We start from the raw sequence: 22824 nt of genomic DNA, 5'->3' as shown, positions 1-22824 counted from the left end.
TCAGATGTACGAAAGCTCCAGAAGTTTCCTTAACACATTCTACGTCTTGCTTCTACAGCCAAATAGTTGGGCAGGAAGATTATGCTGACTCTGAACCATGTGGCTCCTGCTTGCCTAATCGGAAGGAGCTTTGAATCTGCATCACTACACTGAAGCATGTAGCTCAATTCTATCCTAAGCAGAGAGGTTCGCTCCCTCGAGGGATGGAGGATTTGCTTGATAGTCGTGGCATACACCTTTTAACCAGGATCCCCTCACTTCCGAAGTGGTAGATTACACGACGCATCTCCTCAGTCTTGCAAGTCTGGGCAGTGAGCACTTTTCAGAATGACACAGTGCTTCATCATGGCAGGACTCTCCTTTCTTATGGTAGACCTGCCACTTGTGAAGGGGGAAGACAATAGTATTCTTATTTCTCTTACGGTAGTCAGTCCATTCCTTCCTCCATTTGTGCCTCCCGTGAACTTAGTCACTCAGGGACCTGGAAAGGAGGTCATGTGTTCAGGGAAGGCCACTGACGTATTGTAATCCATTTTGTTTCGCTCCCTTTCCTAAGGGCTCCCATTTCTTCTGCACTGATAGCTATTGCATTTGCCGTGTCTTGGTATCTCTTCCCAACGAAACTGAGATAAAGGAGAGGGAAATGATATGCTAGCATTTTTAGGCCACAGTGGAGTAGGCCTACATTTCAGTTCAGCTGTCCCAGCCACAGTCATGGCATTGTAGTGACATTACAGCTTTGTTGCAACAGTTGCTTCGTCTTCCTCTCCAGAGCTGTCATTCGCATGGATCTTCAATGAATACCCGCACTTCGTCCAACAAGACAGTCGTCGATTCATCTCTCAAGAGACTGGGAGTCTGTACATCGCTAAGGTGGAGCCATCAGATGTGGGAAACTACACCTGTGTGGTGAATAACACTGTAACAAGGGAGAAGGTGCTCAGCTCTCCAACACCACTGGTCCTCAGAAGTGACGGTAAATCTCAAACACTGCAGGGAATCTTTACTTTGTACCCGTTCATTCAAACTGTCTGGCATTTTTGGTTTATTTCATGATTCCTATAGATTCACCTTGAATTGTTGAAATAAATGTTATAATCGTACTGTACATATTGTGGCTTCCGTGGCTGTGAGTAAGCATCATCAGTATTTCATCTTGATTAAAACTCGACTGCATTCATTTGAAACGAGAAACTTTATTCACCCCTCTAGATAATATATCATTGTGACAAGCTCATGTGTAACTCTCCTTTATTGAAAACTGATGTTTTTTGCCAGCTTGCCAGTGATAGCAATAATAGTAACAACAAAGAAAATCACATCTTACATTTTTTATTTACATTTTTTAATGCCACTGTTGGCAGCTCTGTATTTATTGAGCCAACTCTGACGTTTGCTCCACAGACTGACAGGACAAACTGCCTCACAATGGGCCCAGTCTCAGTGCAGTAGATATAAAGCTTGAATGACAGATGGATGTTGAACAGAGTTGGACTAGTTAGACCCTTTAGGACATCACATCATCTAACTGCAAACCACGTGTGTGCCAACAACTTGAGTGATCTAGATTATTTATGCAGTAAAGAAAATTGGTTAATGCCAAGTGTTTGCTCTTGGAGAGATTTGTTGGGTCTCTTTAAATAATTCTGTAAAGAGTTTGGTAGATTATATGAATAATTTTGATTTTGATTGATACTGTCCTTTTAAAAATCACAGAGACACTTCTAACACCAAACCCTTTTTAGCTGAGCATAATAGATATACTTGTATTCATGTTAATAGGACATTCAAAATTTACTTCAGGGCCCAAAGAAATAATGTTATTGGTTACTTTTTTTCGCTCTGAAAATATTTAGCAGATCAGTATCAAATAGTTAATCGCACAGAATATATTTCACCTCACCAGCAAACAACAAAATCTATATTTATATCAATTCAAATCTTCAGTCAGCACATGCTTAACATCCACAGCGGTTGCATCCAGTTCTTCTGCCCACACTAGGGATTAACCAGGTTATGACTCATCCCTTCTGACTGCCTCCCCACATGGAAAAGTTAAAATGTCATAGATCATTACTAACTAAGCATTTAGATGACTGAGATATGGTTGTGTTGAAGGAGAACTCTATGCTCTGCATGTTTTCCACACCGAGACAGCCTTTGAAAGTCTTCTGGGATGTTGAGTCTGAAAACAGGCACAGGATCCCAGGTCAGCTCTTGCTGCCAGACTGTGGGGTTGTAATTGGTAATAGTAAAGGGCATGCCACTATCTCTGCGGAGAAGTCTTTGACCCCTTCCAGTGATGTGAATATAAATAAAGTCATAAATGAAGTGGAATTACCACAGGTGATAAATCTCTGCTCAGAAAGACTTTTCCCTGTTGTGTTCTCTGAATCTTTTATAAGGCATGTGAAATTTTTTGCCTCTTTACCAGCCCCTCAGTGGTCACTGTTGCTCCGTACACTTAAAGACTTTTGTGTTAGTTATCCGAAAGTGTTTCTGCTCTCTATTTGATCCAGTGCATGCATAATGTCCGCTGTTAATCATCGACGTAAAAAGCTTGTCATCTATTGTCTCCTGTTCGTAGGAGTAATGGGTGAATATGAACCCAAAATAGAAGTCCATTTCCCCGATTCAGTTCCAGCTGCAAAGGAGTCGGTGGTGAAACTGGAATGCTTCGCTCTGGGAAAGTAAGTCAGCCCTATTGTCTGTGTGTGTGTGTGTGTGTTTGACATAAACTGTAGACTCATTCATGGATGAATTAATATTACTCAAAATGATTTAAGGATGCACAAGCCTAACATTATTCATTCTTAGATTCATCAATTTAGTCGAGCGAGGGGCTGCAGAATGAAAAGACAAGAGAGCAGAAATCAGAGTTCTTTTTAGAGCTTCTGAAATCTGAGGGATCTCAGTTTGATTTGAAGGGAAGCATAATTCCCAAGGCTTTTGCTTCAACTACTTTTCTTCTGTGCTTAATCACACTTTGATCACAGCGAGTGACAGTTGCTATCACGGGAACTTTTTGTTCTTCTTTTGTAGCCCTGTCCCAGAAATCAGCTGGAGGAGAACAAGCGGCGTCCCTTTCCCCAGCAAAGTCAAAATGAAGAATTCAAATGGCGTCCTTGAAATCCCTAATTTTCAGCAGGAAGATGCAGGGACGTACGAATGTACGGCAGAGAATCGGCGAGGCAAGAATGCTGCGCGGGGTCGTATCTCATTCCATGGTTAGTGAACCGTTTGAAATTGAATGACAGTGAATGCATGAAGATGCAGAAATGAAAGTGTGTCTGTAACAGATCGACACATTTGAACAGGATACATGCGACAAGCAGTTTGAATCTCATTTGCCGGACAGAAAACCTAATTGTCTGTTTCATGAGGGACATATTGTCACCATGAAATATTTTATATGCTTTCCTCGTCAGGAGTCAAATATGTTTACAAACCTGTGTTTTGCCATCATGATTATAATCCACTTTTTAAGTTTAAACTTTGACAATTGAATGCAAGGCTGCTTTTACGGCTTTATGATTTCTGACACCACTCTCTACTAATCCATGGCTTCTATAATTAAAACACGTGTTTGAAAAGGTAATCCTCTTTTTTTTTTTTTTTAGCTAAACCGCACTGGCTCCAGACAATGACAGACACAGCTTTGTCCATCGAGGAGAAACTCTTCTGGGAGTGTAAGGCGAACGGAAAGCCTAAACCATCCTACAGCTGGCTTAAAAATGGGGAGCAAGTAGTGACTGAGGTATGAAGATGTGTTCACTCACGCAGGCAGTGATTCACTTAGAAGTTGAATAAACATGGAGAGAAACATAATGAATACAGATGAATATGGTTCAATGAATATGAAAATGATGTTCCTGTAAGTGTTCCCATTATCTTGACTCACCAACATTGTAATTGGCTTTTATTTTTAAACCATATTACAAAACTCTGAACAGCCACTGCGGCTAGTCCAAATGTGCGCAAGTGAGAAGGCTGCTGAGACTTACCATACGTTCAGCTCACTGTTGCTCAAAAAGGCCGGCCCTCAGATGGTTGCAGATCAGCAGTTTTTGCTCCCTCCATGTTAGCTTTATTCAGGAAAAATGCCAGAAATCTCGTAGAGTTTTAGAGTAACCAAGTTTGTAGTGATGGGCGCATCGTTTCTGTGGCATCAATATATTGATACTCACATGCTACTTGTTTGAGTATCGATACTAATTAATATTTGTGAACTAAAAGCACATGTCTCGCTTGTTAATCTTTTGGGCTAATTTACTCCAGGTTTTTGTGTCGAAACACCCCTGGCAGCATAAACCTGAACTACTCCATTCATATCACGTGACCAGAGGAGAGCTGCGACTCCAGTTAGCTTTTACTGTTTGTGGCACGCTCGCAAAAAAGTTGCATGGGCCCCAGTAGGAAATACAAATGGAGAAATTGAGGAAATGACTAAGACAAAAAGGAGTGTGGCATGACCGTACTGTGAAAAAAAAAAAACTAAATAAAACAGAGCATAGTTTATGTCATGTGGCCTATCTTGAAAAATACCATCACAGAAAGTATTGGTATCAATATCAGTATCAGTTAAATAGGCCAAAAAAGTAATCAGTATCATACTGAATCATAGAAGTGTGATATTGCCCATCACTACAAGATGATGTACAGAGTGAGCAGAAACAAAAAAATTTGAGCTGGAAGAGAGAGATCTTGAACAAATATTTTTCTTAATCCCAAAATAATCTGAATCCAAGGGATTTATGAATCTACCTGGTAAATGCAGAGGCAGAAACACGCAGACGCTGTTAGTGTGTAATATGTGTAGCTACTTTCTGTCTTAAATATGTTGTCTGAAAACCTGATGGCCTTCAACGTGTAGGTGGTGACATTACCAGTATATTCATTTGACAAAGTATAGGATATGCATCTATTATTAAGATTGCACTGCAAGCACTGAGGATCACTCACCAGCTAATTTGGCTAAAAGTCAACATCTGAGCTATAAATGTAGTTTTTTTTTTCCAATTGAACAGCAACACAAACCAAAGTACCTTTTTTTCCTGTGTGTCTGAGGCACAGGTTAGCGATTTTGGCCACTCACACTCACTCCTCATCTCCCCTATTCCAAGCAGAACATACTCAAAATGCCACAAGGCTCTGTAGGCTTCCCTTTTTTTCTCCTCTCCTGCTGTCCTCCTCCCCTCATGGTGCCCCGGTAATTGCTGTTGTGCCTTTCGACATAATAGACTGGCCTTGCAATAGATATGCATAACTGTTCTCTCTCTTCCTTAGGGCCAGGTACAAATCGAAAACGGGGCCCTTTCTATAGCTGCGTTAAACCTGTCAGATTCTGGGATGTATCAGTGTGTGGCTGAAAACAAACATGGCATTATTTATTCTAGTGCCCAACTAATGGTGTTAGGTAAGCTTGCTTCCCTCCCTCTGCTTTTATCCTGCTTATCAGTCTGTGCGTTTGATCATCTTATAAGATAAAAACCAGGAGCTTGCTACAGCTCTCCTTAGCAATCAGTCTGCAGACTCATTTGATGTCACTGTGGGCTGTGTGAGCGAAAATATGAATCTGATGGAGTGTCTCATTTTACTTTCAGCCATTTCATCATATTGATCTGGATACTACAAACACACTGCTTTGTGGCATTGTGCATGCTTTCTCATGTAGATGGAGTATTGATTTATTTGCAGAGCTTTGATGACTTCCATCTGACTTAGGAATTCAATGTATGATGACACTTGAGTCCAAATGGCGGCTGACAAAATGTGATGATGAGCTTGGATAATGGCTGTAACCTAGACTGCGGATGATAAGTGTGCATTTTATGTGTGTATGCATGTAAATATGTAGCTGAAAGGTGGGATGGCAGGTGGGTGCATATAGGCGTGAGCCAAATGCTGGGTTCATGCTGAGAGTGCACCGAGTCCTGAAGGAGATCCAATCACAACACAGCACGGCTGTTGTGCATAGGTTGAACATTGTCTCACCTCTTTTCTCTGCTCCCCCACAAACAGCTTCACCTCCCAGTTTCTCCAAAAGTCCTTTAAGGGCCTTGCTAAAAGCTCGCTCAGGCAGCGAAGTCACTCTTGAATGCAAGCCTCAGGCCTCGCCCCCAGCAATTAGCCTATGGAAGAAAGGGAACGAGATCCTGCAGAGAACCGAAAGGTAGGATAAAACTCCAAGTGCATATTCCAAGCAGTTTTCATTCACAGTCACTACAGGCCAACTAGTTTTTATAGTGTATTTGGCATTTGTGCAGATGCATAGACGGAAAGGCTAATGAGGAGAAGGAGAGCAGGGCACCCACCATGAAGGCTGCACATGGCTAATGTACTGTGTGCACCGTCATGCGCAAATAGCTTGGTGTGAGGAATGGAGATGGTAGCAACGGTGCACACATAAAATATTTAAGAGGATAAAAGATTTTCAAATGGAGTCGTTGCTGAAGATAAAAGTATATCTGCTTGTAGATAAAAGAAGTAAAACCAAAGCTGTTCCATTTGTAATTACCTGAGGTAAAATGTTCACCTTTATTATGACGCATAAATGCAACCTTGATTCATGCACGAATCAGAGTTGCAAAGACAAAAGCCTTTTTGCAGATTTCGGACCTCTCGCTAGGCGATAAATTCCACGCAAGGACATGATCCAGACAATGAGAAAACTTAAAGCGCCACTCGAAGCAACATAAATGTGGCGCTTCGTTTAGTGTGTTGTCCATCTCAGTCTGATTTCTTATTGAATACGCCAGGAGATGAATTTAAGCTCCTGAAGAGATTTCACACAATTCTAAACAACTAATTAAAGGTGGAGAAGTCCAAAAGCAAATCAGAGGGAAAGAAACAGCACATTTGAGCAATTTGCACACTTTTCATCATCCTGATTGGGTGTAGAAGAAAAGCTTTGATGGTGACTGAACCTTGCTGCAATTTAACACACCACACACACACACACACACACACACACACACACACACACACATCAAGAATTTGTAGCCCATACTGTACACACACATGCACACACACACACACAGCCAAGGCAGACTGGATAAACAAAAAACAAACACACACATCCTAGCGCACTGAAGAAGTGCTTTACTTTGTGCTTTCTGAATCGTTTCTCTGCTGCTTATTCAAAAGGAGGTCTGAAAGAGAACAATATGAGCAAAGCATCTTGTCAAAACAGCACAGAGGCTCTTTAGTTGGCTCCAGATGGGGATTTGCAGCTATAGCTGCAGAAAATTGGTAAAATTCCCAAGCTGAATGACATTTAGCACACTGTATGTGAATCCCACATACCCTTTCAAGGTGCACAACACAGGATGTATGAGGACACTGGATGGGAGATGTTTTCTTCCATATGCAGTCATGCCATAAATTGGAGCAGCGTGTAGACATTGAACAGAGCGCACATTTTGTCACTAAAGACCACATCAGTTAAAGATAGTTTCAGCCAAATTATAAAGGACATATTTTCACAGCTACTCCTGGTGGTGTCTATCCATGCAGAGAGCTTTAGCTTAATTTAGAGATATCAATCTCTGAAATATCTGCCTCAGACCCTACAGTCCCTTGCTACCCCGGATAATCTACAGAACACACTGTCAGCAGTTTTTATCTCGACTATTTCTTTGGTAGAAAGTGGGTCCAGTGAAAACAGTGTTTACAGTCAGGTCTGTGATTTGCCCAGACATTGCTTCTGGTAAGACACATTGCTGTTGACATATTTCTATGTAGTTTTTCAATTCATTGAGCACCACAAACAAAATTCTATTCAGCTTCGTTCCCGCGGGGTTGGAAGCCAAACGCTCAGAGATACTTTTGTCCAAAACCCTGACAAATAAAATGCAACATATCTGTGTGACACAGCCCTTCTGGTTTGTTTTCAGGAGAGATGTCAAAGCAAAGTATTATATAATTACAAGAAAAAGTAACAACGCCGTGCACAGTGTTGTTATTATCATTATCATTTAATCACGATGGATATAAAAGGACATATTTATCTTTCACTTATATCATGTGCCTATTCTTATTTTTCACAATATTTTGAAGGATAGTCTTGAACACTCTTTGCTGGTGATTAATTAGTCAGTAAAATTACATTTTTCACAGGCACGAGTCATACAGTGCCTAACGCAGTCAAAAAATTCCAGAAATTATAGTGCGCAGTCCTCTGGGGCACCACTTGTGCTTATGCAGCACTGTGTTATGTATTGCAGCATGTTCTGGGTTTATCCAGCCAGTCAGTGACCCCCAGCATGAGAGTAGTTCCTCTCTGACCTTAGCTGCATAAAGCCTGCAGAGCAGATTTTATTTATTGATTGAATTATTCAGGGCTGCTGTTTGTAAAATATGCCTTTATTCAGTAATGTGTCCGTGAGTTTAACTCACAACTGTGTCAGGGTGCTGGGTCGCCCTACCTGCTGCTTACTCACCTCAAAGAATTCAATTTTTATGGGCATTTGGAGAGAGAGCTTTAAAGTGCTGGGGTCAAAGTTTTTCTTCAGGGTCTTTGCCATTTTAACCAGAGTACAATTCTGGTATAAACATCACGTAGCATACATACAACATACATACATCTACATACAAAAGCTGTCGTGTGGAGTTATTGAATATCACTGTGAAATAATGACCACAGTCAGCAACACAAAGTTCAGCACTAAAATCTAGACATATATGCTGCACCTTGGTCAATACGGTAAAAACACTCTTTCCCTGTCCTCAGGATTACTTTGCTTTCCAATGGAACATTAAAAATCGCCAATGTAACTAAAAGAGATGCCGCCACCTACACGTGCATTGCCAAGAACCAGTTTGGGACAGCAAGCACAACTGGGAGGCTGCTTGTCACTGGTGAGTTCTTCCTCTCTGCATCAACAAAAAACAGATCAGCTTTAACTTAACTTTCTCTAAGTCCCGGATCCTTATGTTAAAATTATGCCTGTCATGCTTTTCCTGACAATCTGTCAATTTCACCACTGTGCATTTACAGTTTCCACCGATAATGGTGGTGAGTGGAATAATAGTAGGTGTAGAAGCAAATTCAATTTCTAACTGACAGCTGCTAATAATGTGAACTCACTGAAGCCTCAAGTCTGTCCTGAAGATGTAGCTCTGCTCAGAGGGTGAATTATAATCTCACGTCTTGTAAAAGCAAAAATGGCCAAAGCTCTCGTCAAAGAACTAAACACATATCTGGCTGATGTTTGAAAATGAGAAACTCTATTAACGCTAATCTAACCATTAAGTCAAAGTTTCACAATAATGGAAATGCTCCCTCTTGCTTAGAGTCAGATGAGGAAATTAATAACCGTATACTGAATATGAACACTTACTGTGTGAGAGATAGAAATACGAAATAAATTCTGTCACTACATGATCATTTTGCATGCAGGTATAGCTAAAAATCACAGCACATTACGATCACGTGTCCATAGTGTCCAAGTTATAAAGTCAAGATTTTAGCCGTGACGACCGATCTATATACAGTCTTGGTGATACAAAGTCATCCCATTGTCTGAAAACGAAATAGAAAATGCTCAATGCCCATCTGACATTAAGTAGAATACAAATATGACACAGTGATGTTATGAATATGCTAGTTAGTCATTATGCATAGAAAATGAATGGCAAATTTGGCAGTCTTACTTAGCTTGGCACAATGTCACGGAAATGGTCAAATTCCCTTTTGGTCCTTTCAAAATGAAGGTAAAATTTGAGAGTGTTTGATCTACGTTGTATGAAAGTTATAGTGCATTTATAATCTTAACAGCCAAGTTTATAGTCAAATTTATATGGCTGATGTACATTATGCAAAATAGAAGTTAAGCAAGCAACAAAGCATTATCCTTGATTTAGTTAAAGGTCATTATTTATGAATGCAGCGACATAACATATTCATGTAGTCCTCCAGTTGAATCTGTTGTGTGTGGAGCCACCTGACTTAGTTTTCTCATTAGCTTCTATTCTTCTCATCCACTGACAGCTGAACCATTTAATGTCATAGAATTTAATAACTGTGACCTTTAATATACATATTGAGAGGCCTCGAATCCACCACAATCACCAGTGGGAATGTGTTCCCATATCTATAATCCTTTTTCAAACATTTTCTTCCAAATTGATCCTGGAACATAATGTGCAAAGCAGAGATGTCATTAAATGTTACTAATGGACAGGCTTGGAATTTAAGTGCTTTTTAAAAATCAGGAAAAGCACACATCCATGGGTAATGTAATGAAGGTAGCTTGATTTAGCCGTGAATTGGAGTGAGGTGACACTTGCAGAGGTCACGGAGGTGTTAAAGGTTCCCGTGGCAGAGATATTAACATGCATGCAATGTCGTCTGTTGTCTGGCCAGAGCCCACCAGAATCACCATGAGGCCTACTAACATGGAGATTATTGTTGGCGAGAGCATTGTGCTGCCCTGCCAGATTGCCTGCGATCCAGCTCTGGATGTCTCTTTCTCGTGGGCATTCAACGGCCAGCTCATCGACTTCCAGCGAGACAGCAATCATTTTGAAAGAGTGGGCGGGGTGAGTAATCTCAGGCATTAAACTCAACTACTTCCTGGGTGTTCTGGGATTAATTGGGACATACTGTGTGGAGTGCTAGGGTATGCTCCACTGCCCTGCCCAAGGCTTCTCCGACACCAATAATACCCAAGCAGGGAAATTTATGACTCATTCATTCGAAAGTTTCCCTATGGTCAGTGGCAGACAGCATATCAAAAATACAAGCAATATCTATTAAGAATCACTTACTACTTTCATTCATCCATTTCATGACTGCCACCATCAGGTCAGTATCGGCAATCCTTACCTTTTCAATTGGCTGTGTGCGCGGCCATGTGTAACACTTCTAAAAATATATTACTGAAATGCCATTTCAGTCATACAGAGGGTCCTCCTTAATGAAGTCTTTTCATCCCTTTTCATCCCTTCAGCTCCTAACTGCTGTACCTCAAGGGAGAACATTTTCTTATCATCTCCCTCTTCCATAATTGAATTTGCATACCTATTTATGAATCTTGAGCCTCAAAATAATTAAGTAATGAGCTGGCTGGCATTCACCAAGGGCAGGCCTGGCACGAGTAAATGTTCATTTCAAATCCTTATGTCTTGAAATAATGATAAGTGATGGCTCTTTGTTGAATATTTGTTCTTTTTGATGAAGGGCAAAACTAATTATTCGGAGCTTGTCACTATGAAATGGCTTGACAGAATCTTTTTGCTTTTTATAGTATAATTTATCATCCAAGGTCAGCGGCCTAATCCATGGGATTCACGTGTTAAAGGTTGGCATCATATATTAGTGCCCTCGTGGTGTTGTGGACATGCCAATTCATATCTTTATGAATGCAAACGCCAATTAGTAATGACATTGAGCTGTGTGTAGGCATAACATGAGCTAAGGTTTTCACAGAATCTGCTTCCCCTGTCCAGAGAGATTACCGGCCCCCTGATCAGCAGCTTCTGATGAATGAATTAACATAATTAAGGGAAATATGCCTCATCACTACCCCCTTGCCAAGGCAGGACGCCTTGCTTTCAAATGCAAGCTCTCAGGTTGGCCAGGTGGCAGCTGACACTGGAGAGAAAATCAGACATGGTGAGCAGCGAGCAAAAAACTGTCAGGTGGAAGAAGTGGAGATGAAAGGGAGGGAGGGAAAGAGAGGATAGCAAGAGAGTTAGTTTCTTTCGCCCATGGCCACAGAGAAAGTGCCATTCAGCTCAGCTCTGCTTTGTCAGGCGCTTCAGAGGTGGAGATCCACGGGAGTTCATGTCCAGCCGCTGCAGAATGAAGCTATGATCACTAGCCGCTGGGGGTGATGAAATCTGCAATGACTGTGCCAAGTCTTACCCCCGGGGGGCTCGTTTCTAAAGCAACACACTCCGTTTTAGAGGCTGACATGCTTAGTGACAGAGGACCTATAGCAGTGACTTTCAGGAGGAAGCTCTCCATGCACAGCGAAAATGAGAGGAGAATAATAACAAATGTGTTAATACACTTAAACGACTTTTAACTTTGGCATATGTCATTTTAAAGGAGAAGGCCAATTATCTTTCAATTCATTTTTTTCACTGTCAAAGTCCTCATATGGAGGACAAAAACAAACAGTTAGTCCCTGTAAAGCAGTCTGACAAGTTCTGTGCATGTCACACTGTAACATGGGTCTAATAATACCTCTGCTCTAATTTGCGTCAGTTGTCAGATTGTTTGATGAATGCTCGGTTAATTGTCCTGCAAAAACATCTCACGTTCTAATGCAGGAAACTTGTGAAGCTCCAGTGTAGTATTTATAGTGCATTTGTCAAATTATGTGGTACATTATTTATGAGAACTATATTGCAGGCAGAGAATTTTTCCAAAAGCTGACTATGGTCACTAAACCCTGTGATTTCGGACCACCATGTTGGAATTATGAGCGTGTTTTGTCTGGGACGGCCAGAATTGGCGAAGCGTAGACAGGCAATTATTTTCTTTGCATCAAAATCTTGACGTAGGTTGTTGCTCTGTGTCACAAAGACCTTAAGCCTATTAATAAAACATGAGTGACTCACACTGATTCACTGGATGACACGTTCCTTCATAACAACAAACATGGGCTCTGTAGTTTATTTCGAGTCAGTACCTCCTATGTGCTGTAATACCCTCTAGCATACCAAATGGTTGTTAATCCACGGTCAAAAAAAAGTCTTCAGCCGTTAACTTTTTATTCCTTTTATAAAACTTCAACTGTGATTGAAATACCGTGTTTGTTATTTGTTTTTAAAAATGTAGTTATTCTGTAGAAACCGATTGTCTTGGGGCGTAATGCTTCTTCAGATAAGGAGTATGTGCTATAAACTAAGAGACAAACTTCATTGTTAGTGAGGTTTTTTGTTTTTTTTTTTATATATATATAAAAAATATGAAGAAGTAACAGCAGTGTTATCCTTTAAAAATTGTCCCTTTTTTTATTTACAAATAAAGCAACTGTTCTTATACAGATTATACAGATAATAGTATTTGTTGTGATGCTTTGTTCCACTCCCTCATGGCCAACACTTGCATGTAGCTTGTGTAAAATAATATTTGTGTTTTACACTCAGAGCTATACTCTCTGTTCTAGCTTGAGCTTATGAAATTACAAAATAATTAGGATTGCCTTGCCAATTAACTACACAGTGTTTGTTTTTGGTGTCCTCTGTGTGTCTGGTAGCTGTTTGCGGGGGTGGAGGGATTGGGGAGCAGTTAGCGCTGGTGCTGGAAGGGGGAGGGACGGTGGTGGTCAGGTAGGCCCTGAAGGACAGCCAATGGCATTATTTGTGCAAAGTACATCTGCCATGTCTGTTGTTGATGTTTGAAGAGATGCAAAAATCAGTGGCCTGGAGACGATGCAATTTTGCAAAGCATTAAAAATGTTCAAACATCCCCGAGCCAAAAGCTTAGTGATGAAACGAAACTACATCTCTTACTCAGCTGTATTCTCTTTCCAACAACAATGTTCTCCTCCAGAGCATATCAGGGGATCTGATGATTCGTAACATCCAGCTGAACCATGGAGGGAAGTATGTCTGTGTTATTGAGACTGATGTGGAGAGCCTGTCCACCTCTGCAATCTTGGTTGTCAAAGGTAAGAGTGCCAATTCAATTTAAGAGCTTGTTTTTGTAAACCGGTGTATGAATACCCAGTAATATTTACTGTACAATGATGGGACTGTTGAAGTGTTTAATGAGCAAATAAGTAAAATGTGCAAAATCCCTCAGGCTACTTGTGAATACATAGTGAGGGAGAACAACATTGGTCATAGTTATGTCACCTTCTGTTTACATTATATATCTGTGTTGCTGAAAAATCCAGAAATTGGCACACTCACTGGCATGTGTGACTTTGGGCTCAGCTGAGCTGGCTTTGTTGGTATGTGCTCGGCATATCTGGCTCAGTGTGCAGGCTAATCTCTGGTGATTTACATTGGTATTCATGCCCTTAACAAACTGTAATGGCTGTCCCAGGTGCTTTGAGGAGGCAATGTTTATCACAGAAAATGACTATAATTGGCTCATTTACACATCGGCAAAATATCATGGAAGCTATCTGAATAATGGAGCAGCAAAGCAAACAACATGGTAACGCCAGGCTGAGTGAAGCAGACACAAACAATCGTTCCTTTCTCTCTCATGGTGCGTTGTTTTCATTGTGTTCTAATCACCGGTGACTCCTTCCCCCTCTCATCCCATTTACTTTTTCTCAAAAATGATCCCATCCAGGTTGTTTTTCCACTCATGTGTTTGGCTGTCAGTTTGTAGTCACGCACCTCTCACACACAGTGAAGTCCCTGTATGCAGACAGCAAGGACATAGCCCTTAATTAAAGAGAGTGTGATGGCCTTGATATGGAACATGAGATTAGTTATGGCCTTCTTGAAGTGGGTGATCACCTCGTGTTCACCCTCCCTACTGCCTGATTGATTTAGGTCCTCCAGGTCCTCCAGACAAAGTGTCAGTCGAGGAAATTACTGACAGCACAGCGCAGCTTTCCTGGACTCCCGGAAGAGACAACGGCAGCCCCATCACTGGCTACATCATCCAGGCCCGCACGCCTTTTACTGTGGGATGGCAGGCTGTTGACACAGGTAGTGTGGAACACTCCTCCTGTCCTCCTTGTAATATTCATGTGGTCCTTATGTAGGTATTTATTTATTTATCGTTTAATATGAGTCCACTTGTGCAGTAGCCTGATTTTTTATGGGTCTCATTTCCACATTGCAGTGCCAGAAGTGGTCAATGGAAATATGCTGACAGCCACCGTGGTGGGTCTCAATGCCTGGGTAGAGTACGAGTTCAGGGTGGTGGCCCGCAATGCTGTAGGCCTGGGGGAGCCCAGCCCAGCCTCAACCAAGACCAGGACAGAGGATACCAGTACGTAAAACTAAACATCAAATACATAGATTGATAATTTTTTTGGAGATTTGATTTTTTCTGCCTAGACTTTCACAACTTGAATTTGAATTTAGATCACTTAAATGTAAGTTTTGCTATTGCTGTATTATCAGATGTAATTGGCAGGGGCCCCACCGTGAGGAGCACTAACTCCTCAGGGCAGACTGACTCGTATCAGAAAGGGATGAGCCAGCTGACCTGGGGCTAGATGGTTATCGTACTGTCTTTAGTAGAAAAAAAGTAAAACAATAAAGTCCTTCAGACAGCCGTTGAAGAGTAAAGGACTTAAATTTGGTGCTGAAGTTGCAGCTTTCCGTCTGGGCTGGTAAGTAAACAGCTGCGAATGCTAGCATTGGCTACGTAGCAATAGCAAAGCCTACAAATGTATGATGAAAGTATCGAACCAAGCAAAGCTCGAGAAACATGGAATTTCTTTCTAAAGTCTTGCTCTGTAGTCCGGTCCCCTGCCAGCAGATTTGAAAAGTTGAACTGGCACCATATCAAATGTGTAAATGCACACTGCATCTTTCTCATTTGGAGGCACGAACATGCTTCAGATGCAACAATACGAACTGCTGTGAGAAATAAACACATTTCGCTGTCATATAAATGGGAATTTTAGACTATAGTCAGAAATCATAATGAAAAGGTTCTGTACATGTTGGAAAAGTCTAGATGTGCGAGTTTCCACCATTGGAGCAATGCAAACTGGGGTTTTTACGCTTGAATTGTACATTGAATCCCAATTTTCGGTTGTTGTTCCATGTACAGCTTATGTAACCTAAGTGGCTATATTTTTTATCAGAGTGGCTTTGTGGCTTCCTCTTACTTGTGCCACATTACTCTGGTAAGTGTGAGACCGAGGCTGAAAGCGTGAGGGTTTTCAGTAGTGGCATGATTTCAAAGAATATTTTGTTTCATTATGTGAATTATGATAAATGTAAGAATATATCTTTTGCTGTAACATGCTAGGGTTAATTAGGTAATAGGTTTTGTAAACCTATTATACAATCAGCAATGCACAAACGCACAGATGCATACAAACATGAAGTCCCAGGTTCCTGCAAGTAATTTTTTTTTTTCCAGGAAATGGGAGCAGATGTAGGCAAGAATTCTGGAATGATACCAGGATCTTAGTTTCCAGGATTCAGTCCTGCCAAGCAACCACACGCAGGCATCACAGATACTGATTTAACCATTTGCTGATATAACACATTAGATGTGATGCTTCACTTGCTAAAGGATACTATAAAGATGTGCACAACTGCTCCTCCACCTACACTTACAGCTTTGCCATCACACTGTGCTGCACAGTATGATGGCAAAGCTGAGTGGGAACAAGGATGGAGTGGGTTGAGTCGAATGTCATTTGCAAAAATTACAAATCTTGGCTTGAGGTTTATGTACAGTGACATCTGGGCAATATCAGTAATTCACAATTTTCTGAAATGTTTGTGTTTGCACACAGCGAGGGATTTGCGGGGCATAAAATATAAGAAAATATTTGCAGCAGGCAGCAATGTCATAAGGCTACAAGTATAGTTGAGGCTTGTCATTGAGCTTTGTAAACTGTGCTCTAATTGCTCCCCTCCGGGCTTTACCTCTCAGTCCCTGATACAGCTCCCACTGATGTCGGAGGTGGAGGTGGCACAAAGTCTGAATTAGTGATAACATGGGAGGTAAGTCATCTGTCACATTTTACTGTTCTCTCTATTGCAGAGTAATGGTTTTGCTTAATTGTGCAGAATTGAACGGAGCAATTTTATGACCCACATTAGAGCGAGGCACCTCTCCTGTGGCTCAGCCTCCAACAGCCATTTCTCCCTCCAAAAGCAGGCACAGAGAGCACTTCCTTGAAGAGTTTTGCTCTTTAGCCACAATAACATGGTCTTGCATGAGAAAAAGATAAGGTAAAAGGTGACTGTGGAATGTTCTGGGTGGTGATGGCCTGAAGAAAGAGGCTGTGACTAATCACAGAGTCCCTTGTGGAGGTACAGTGCAGACACGGGCCAGTCTGTGCCTTTGTCTGTATGCGTTTTAATATCACTATAGTTTTGTGTTTTGCTCCCAGCCTGTGCCAGAGGAGCTGCAGAATGGAGAGGGCTTTGGTTACATCATTGCCTTCAGGCCAGTGGGCACGGTCACATGGACGCGAGCCGTCATCTCCACAACCAGCGTGTCACGCTACGTCTTCCGTAACGACACCATCCCACCCTTCTCGCCTTTTGATGTCAAAGTGGGGGCATACAACAACCGTGGGGAGGGTCCGTTCAGCTCTATTGCAAACGTGTATTCGGCGGAGGAAGGTAAACTACGGACCTCACAGCCCAGCAGCACAGAGTGATGTTCAAATAAACTCTAATTTCTTTCCTCATGGCTGTCCTTGAATAGAAATGATGAAACGAGTTCTTTAGTTCCAGTGTTGTTAGTTCCCTCCCCTCTCTAGCTCGGAACGTCAACTTGATATTAGTCATCACGCTGGTAGATTACAGGAAATCCTAGCAGACACTTCCCACACCGTGCTGTCAGTGAGGTATCCTGTTAATTGAATTTACTGGGCAGATAGTCTTCCCTTATGTCAGTCACAGACCCCATTAAAGGAGAGTGGAGAAATAGCTTTTCAGTGAAACTACAGGTCTATTCAGTGCCTTTTGCTCTTATTGCTATTAGTGTGTGTGATGGTGTTGGATGAGTTTGTGGGATTCTCACCGTCGCTCTATTTCTACAGTCCCCAGTGTGGCTCCTAAGAGGGTTAGAGCTCGAAGTGTATCTGCTGCACAAATTGAAGTGATCTGGGAAGCTCTGCCTGCCCTTGCTGAAAGAGTGCTTGGATATGAGGTGCGTTATGACTCACTACAAAATCATCTTTCCTTTTTTTAAATTACATGATAATGTAGTCCTTCCTCATGGCTTGGTTATCAGCCCGAAATCATCCTTTCATTGTTCTTCAAATAAGTTTTTCAGTTTTGTCTTTTTTATCTTTTACTTACAATATTCGGCCTCATATATTGCCACAGAGATTCAGTTTTAAAGCACAATACCATGAAATGACCCAACAGTTTTGGCCAACCAATGGCAAACCCACTCGAGGAAAATAAAATCCCTCATCCATTCAAGAATGCAAACAGGGCTTTGTTGTTTTTCCTCCCAACGGTGCGCTTTCAATATCTGTCACCTCTGGGCCTCCACACAAAGCTCTCCAGTTGCCATAGCGCTGGCTACATTGTCCTTTCAGAACGGAGCTCATTTCTCCAAATGCTGTTCTGAAGTGGATTTAAGCTGCTGAATCTCAATAGGCCACCAACAGTATAGGTTCCGGGGCTGTGGGCTGCACATGTGTGAGACTCAGCACCTTTAATTGGATGTTGTCAGGATTGCAAATGCAATCCAATTTCATGTTTAATGTAATAACTCATGACTGCTTCAAAGATTACATTCCGGTAAACGGTGAATCTTGGTGCGAATCATACTTGGTTTTAAATGATAACCAATTTCAAATACAAAAATTTATGGGAGATGGGTGAGTAGGCGTGTCCCTTAGAGCAGACTTCACGTTTTGTTAAATTACTTAGTGACTTAACTCTTATGTCACTTAATACCAGACACATGAATATTGAAGAGGAACCAAATCAAGTGGCAAATAAGTTTGCTTTATCTAACACAGTACGGCCTCACCTGCACCCTTAATTTGAGGCAAATAGCCTTAAGGAAAGGAAACTCCGAATCTTGTTTTTACAGAGGGCAAAATCCTGATTCACTGAAAAAAGCATGATTTTTCTCTTGCAGATGAAGCATTTTGAAATACTTGTAACATCCATAACCTCTTCATTTTTTAATATCCAGTTTCCTCATAGAGAAATAAGAGTTGAGATTGTTTTTCGTAAACAGAACAGGCAACATTCATGAATCTTGATTTCCTGGGTCAGTTATCATATGACCCACTAATGTCCTGTTTATATGACCGGCGTGCTTGAGAGGATGTGCATCAGTAATTGAGACTGCACTCTTGAAAAATGTATTCATCATCATCACCCCCCCCCTGTAATATAAACTGCATTTCAGATTTGTTGATGGAAGATGAATTTCAATAATGCAGTGAAATGCACCACTAGAATCAGGCTGTTTGTGTCCCTGTCCATGACTTCTTTTTTTCCCCCCCTGCACAAATAGGTTGTGTACTGGGAAGATGACACCAAGCCTGACACTATTGGCAAAGTGCGCATATCTGGAAACTACACGCTGGTGAACATCACAGGGCTGAAAGCGAACACAGTGTACTACCTCTCTGTGGCCGCTTTCAATACAGCTGGCCCTGGGCCGCAGTCAGCCCCCATCAACACCACCACAAAGAAACCACGTGAGTCCATTCCCCATAGGCATTGAAATCATTTCTAAATGGTCCTCGTTCATGAACCATGTCAGCCTGACTCCAATGACGTCGAACTGTCCTCAACATGAGAGGCGTTCCATTTCTTCAGCTTTATTGGCTCGGATCACAAAATTTTATCTGACAAGAGAGCTTTTCATTTGCCTTGGAGGGAATAAAAGACGACAAAAAGAGACGTAAAAAAAAAAAAAGAAAAAAAAGTGGGCTGAGTGAAATGTAGTGGTAGTGACAATTCAGGTATTTGGGATGGATGTAAAAACTGAACTGGACCAAGTGTTGCAAATTGTAGATATTGCAGCCTTCAGACATTTTGAAATAAGAGTAAGAAAAATAACCATGAGATGCTCGTGTGTCATTACACCAAAAGGATTAGGGTTCACCTGACTGTATCGCATTCATTTCCTGTGGCCAGATATTTGCTGCCAGTGGTCGCACAGTGCTCCACAGCACAGTTTTGTCTGAGAAAATTGTGAAAATTCAATTATGGCCCAGAGAGCTTGATGCAATGCATCTCATGAAAACAAATGCAAATAGACAAAATGCATGGAAATGAAGAAAACAACCTCACAATTGGAGAAAATAACATCTGCAGCATTTATAAAATTAGATTTTGTGCATTTATTAGGTAACAATGGTGGACAGACAACAGGATCCAGACAGAGGACAGTCATGCACAGCATTTCCACTTGCATCCCACCTGGACTTAATTTCAGCTGTTTAGCAACCCACCATAGAATTCACTCATCTTAATTCATGTGGTGCTCTGCTGCAGCCACAATTTAGACGCTACTACAGTACAGCAACCAGATATCTTGCATTACAGAATACCTTTACTTGTGTTTTTTTTATTTCTTTGTTTGTTTTTTGGGTTTCTGTTTGGTTTTTTTTGTTTGTTTTTTTTTGTTTTTTTTTTTGCAGCTCCAGATCGAGCTCCTCTCAATATACAATGGAACATGATTGGCTCCACGCTCACGCTGCACTGGGATCCCGTAGTAGCCGCTGAGACAGAGTCAAAGGTCACTGGATATTTGGTAGGTCCCAGGTTGTTCTGATTTCTCTCCAGAATCGCTGATGACATTTTTTTGCATGAGCTCATTTCTTTTGTCACCCTCTCCTGCCTCAGGTGCTGCTGAAGAGACATCGCTACAATGACATCAACACTATCCTGACTAACAAAACCACTGTGGAGCTAAGCCTCTCTACCAATGACAACTATCTCATTCAGATCAAAGCCACAAGTGAGGGAGGAGACGGTGTGGGCAGTGAACCCATTCACATCCACAAACTCAGTGAGTTTACTGTTGTCTTTCCTTCTTTGTGCTGCTCCCCGTCCTTCTGATAAAGTGAGAATTTGATTATTCAGAGAGAGCGTTTAATTTGGCGTCATTGTATCCCCTTCCAACCATGTGTAATAGACTTATTTTGAGTGTGAGAAAAGCGACCTTTTTAGAAATGCGTGCACGGTGTCATCCATCTCTGCCATTGGGTTATTATTCCTTGTTGACTGGCTGCACAGCGCCACAGCATATAAAGCAGTACCGTGCTTCCATCCTGCTGCTGTGCAAAATTGTGAGGCAGCTCAGTTTGCCACTCTCCTCTTTCATGTGATATGAACTTTATCTTCTCCAGATACTTAAATAGCCTCTCCTGTTGAAAGAAAGTAATAATGGAGATATGGGAGAGAAAAAAATTCACAGTTGCCTTTTGATTTATGATGACTTGTCAGAAATTTTAGAGGCAAGCATAGCAGAGAGCATGTTTTCTTCTTTTGATCGCAGGGGCATTTCTAGTCCTTCACAAGCAGTTTCGCTGGTTTTGGTTTCAGGCATGGGAGCGCGAGGCTCAGGAGCGAGTGGCTTCAGTCCGCTGGACCTCTCTGCAGTCCTCATCAGTGCACTGCTCTGCTCCATGTGGTGATGTCTAATCAGAGATTACGTGGAGCAAACCCCCATCCCCCCACCACCACCCACATCCCCTCAGTCAGCCTGTCCAGCATTAACCCTCCACTGGACTGGCACAGGGCCTGGACTTCAGTGGCAGGACTGGGAAAGATTGGAATGGACTGGACTGCACCAAATTCTTAAAGGGACCACGCTACTTCTTTTAAAGGACCGTCAAATTGAGATGTGATGATCCGCGTGCATGATATCTTTCGGTATTTCTTCCAGTGTCATAAGTGCCGCCATGCTCTAGGTTTCATTTTATAAGTTATGATGTCTGTATAACTTATCTTCTTAGTATCTCTGGAGATACTGATGCCTTAAATCCATTTTAAACATACAGTCCATACCAAAGTAGGTGGTTTCTTGAACCCTCTATCAAAAGTTTTTTGTACACTGAAGACTTCATCTTCACAAGATGAAGTCTTCAAGGATGTATCCAATCTCTCAAAATTAATCTTATGGGTTAAGCTGAACCATGATAATAACCACAGTCATTTTTTTTTTTTTTTTGCAGCTTTGGCCAAAAGAACCCTCCATTGCAGACTTGAGAAGTTTTACCAGGCTTTGATAAATAAGAAGAAATGAAAGATGCATATAAAACTAGATCAACTCTGCTTCAAACTGGCTTATCTCTGCATTCTGAAATAAAATTAAGTCCATTCAAGAGCCACATGTTCCTGAGCTTTAGGCTACTCTACAATACTCTGATAGACCTTGGCATTTTGCTCTCTATCTCATGCGCCTCTAAATAATAAATGCCTATCACAATCCTGCAATCTCAGTCTAGTCTAAAAGCCAGGATTGCAGAGAAGAGAGACGTGTGATGTTACTATGTCAAGCAGATCCCATGTGTATTGTTCCTTCCCTACATTTAGATGACCTGTGTTCTAGTTATGCATATCTCACCACAGAACATTTACCATGTACACCCCAGATGACGAGCTGGCTCTGAACGCAGTGGACTACGGATAACAGTGCCTTCATTATAGCTCACTCGGATTTGTTTTTCTTTCTTTCCTTTTCAAGTAGCTTGCGAGTAAGATTCATGTTTCAGAGGAGGCATTGTTTGCTTTGGTTTCCACAGCAATTAGCAATGAAGGACAGGAAACTCAGAATGTGAAAGAAGCACATTATTGTTAAGGGTATATTGATCAAATTTTCATTAAGACAAGTACACCCGAGCACCTAAGATAGAATGGGTTGGAAGCTTAAGGGAAGTCGCTGTAGAATGAGATATATGGAGGAAATTTTGGTCAGAGTATTTATGGTCTGTGGTATAATAAATGTATGACTCCATCGGAAGCATAATTTATGGGCTATTAAGGCATCAGAATAATTGATGCCAATAGTGCAGTGAAAAGAGCCCTGACTGGAAATGGGGTGAAAGGCATGGCTGTCATTATACTCCCACCCCATCCCATCTATTGGACACATACCAGACTGAGCAGCAACAACAGAACATTGCAACTCTGCTGAGGGAGCCACTTTTCACGCCCTTTTATCATGTGGATGAGTCTGTCAAAAACCACCCAAGTAAAAGCTGAGGTGTGATTACTGGGGTC

General features: G+C 41.5%; 1 protein-coding gene across 1 annotated transcript in view; it reads left to right on the top strand.

Annotated features, from left to right (window-relative positions):
- cntn3b (contactin 3b) overlaps positions 1 to 21278 on the top strand; it is a 47830-nt gene extending 26552 nt beyond the window's left edge. Inside the window, exons 6-23 of the mRNA XM_029501790.1 lie at positions 773 to 976; positions 2588 to 2690; positions 3043 to 3227; positions 3621 to 3757; positions 5287 to 5416; positions 6022 to 6172; positions 8732 to 8859; positions 10367 to 10542; positions 13508 to 13625; positions 14467 to 14625; positions 14762 to 14911; positions 16541 to 16611; positions 17004 to 17238; positions 17661 to 17770; positions 19103 to 19289; positions 20238 to 20350; positions 20443 to 20608; positions 21145 to 21278. Of these exons, the coding sequence (XP_029357650.1) occupies positions 773 to 976; positions 2588 to 2690; positions 3043 to 3227; positions 3621 to 3757; positions 5287 to 5416; positions 6022 to 6172; positions 8732 to 8859; positions 10367 to 10542; positions 13508 to 13625; positions 14467 to 14625; positions 14762 to 14911; positions 16541 to 16611; positions 17004 to 17238; positions 17661 to 17770; positions 19103 to 19289; positions 20238 to 20350; positions 20443 to 20608; positions 21145 to 21236 (2615 nt within the window). The 3' untranslated portion in view covers positions 21237 to 21278. The remainder of the gene's footprint in view (positions 1 to 772; positions 977 to 2587; positions 2691 to 3042; positions 3228 to 3620; positions 3758 to 5286; positions 5417 to 6021; positions 6173 to 8731; positions 8860 to 10366; positions 10543 to 13507; positions 13626 to 14466; positions 14626 to 14761; positions 14912 to 16540; positions 16612 to 17003; positions 17239 to 17660; positions 17771 to 19102; positions 19290 to 20237; positions 20351 to 20442; positions 20609 to 21144) is intronic.
- The last annotated feature ends 1546 nt before the right edge of the window (positions 21279 to 22824 follow it).

The sequence above is a fragment of the Echeneis naucrates genome, chromosome 5 (assembly GCF_900963305.1).
Source record: "Echeneis naucrates chromosome 5, fEcheNa1.1, whole genome shotgun sequence".
Taxonomy (NCBI): Eukaryota; Metazoa; Chordata; class Actinopteri; order Carangiformes; family Echeneidae; genus Echeneis; species Echeneis naucrates.
This window is presented reverse-complemented; position numbering and strand designations above follow the sequence as displayed.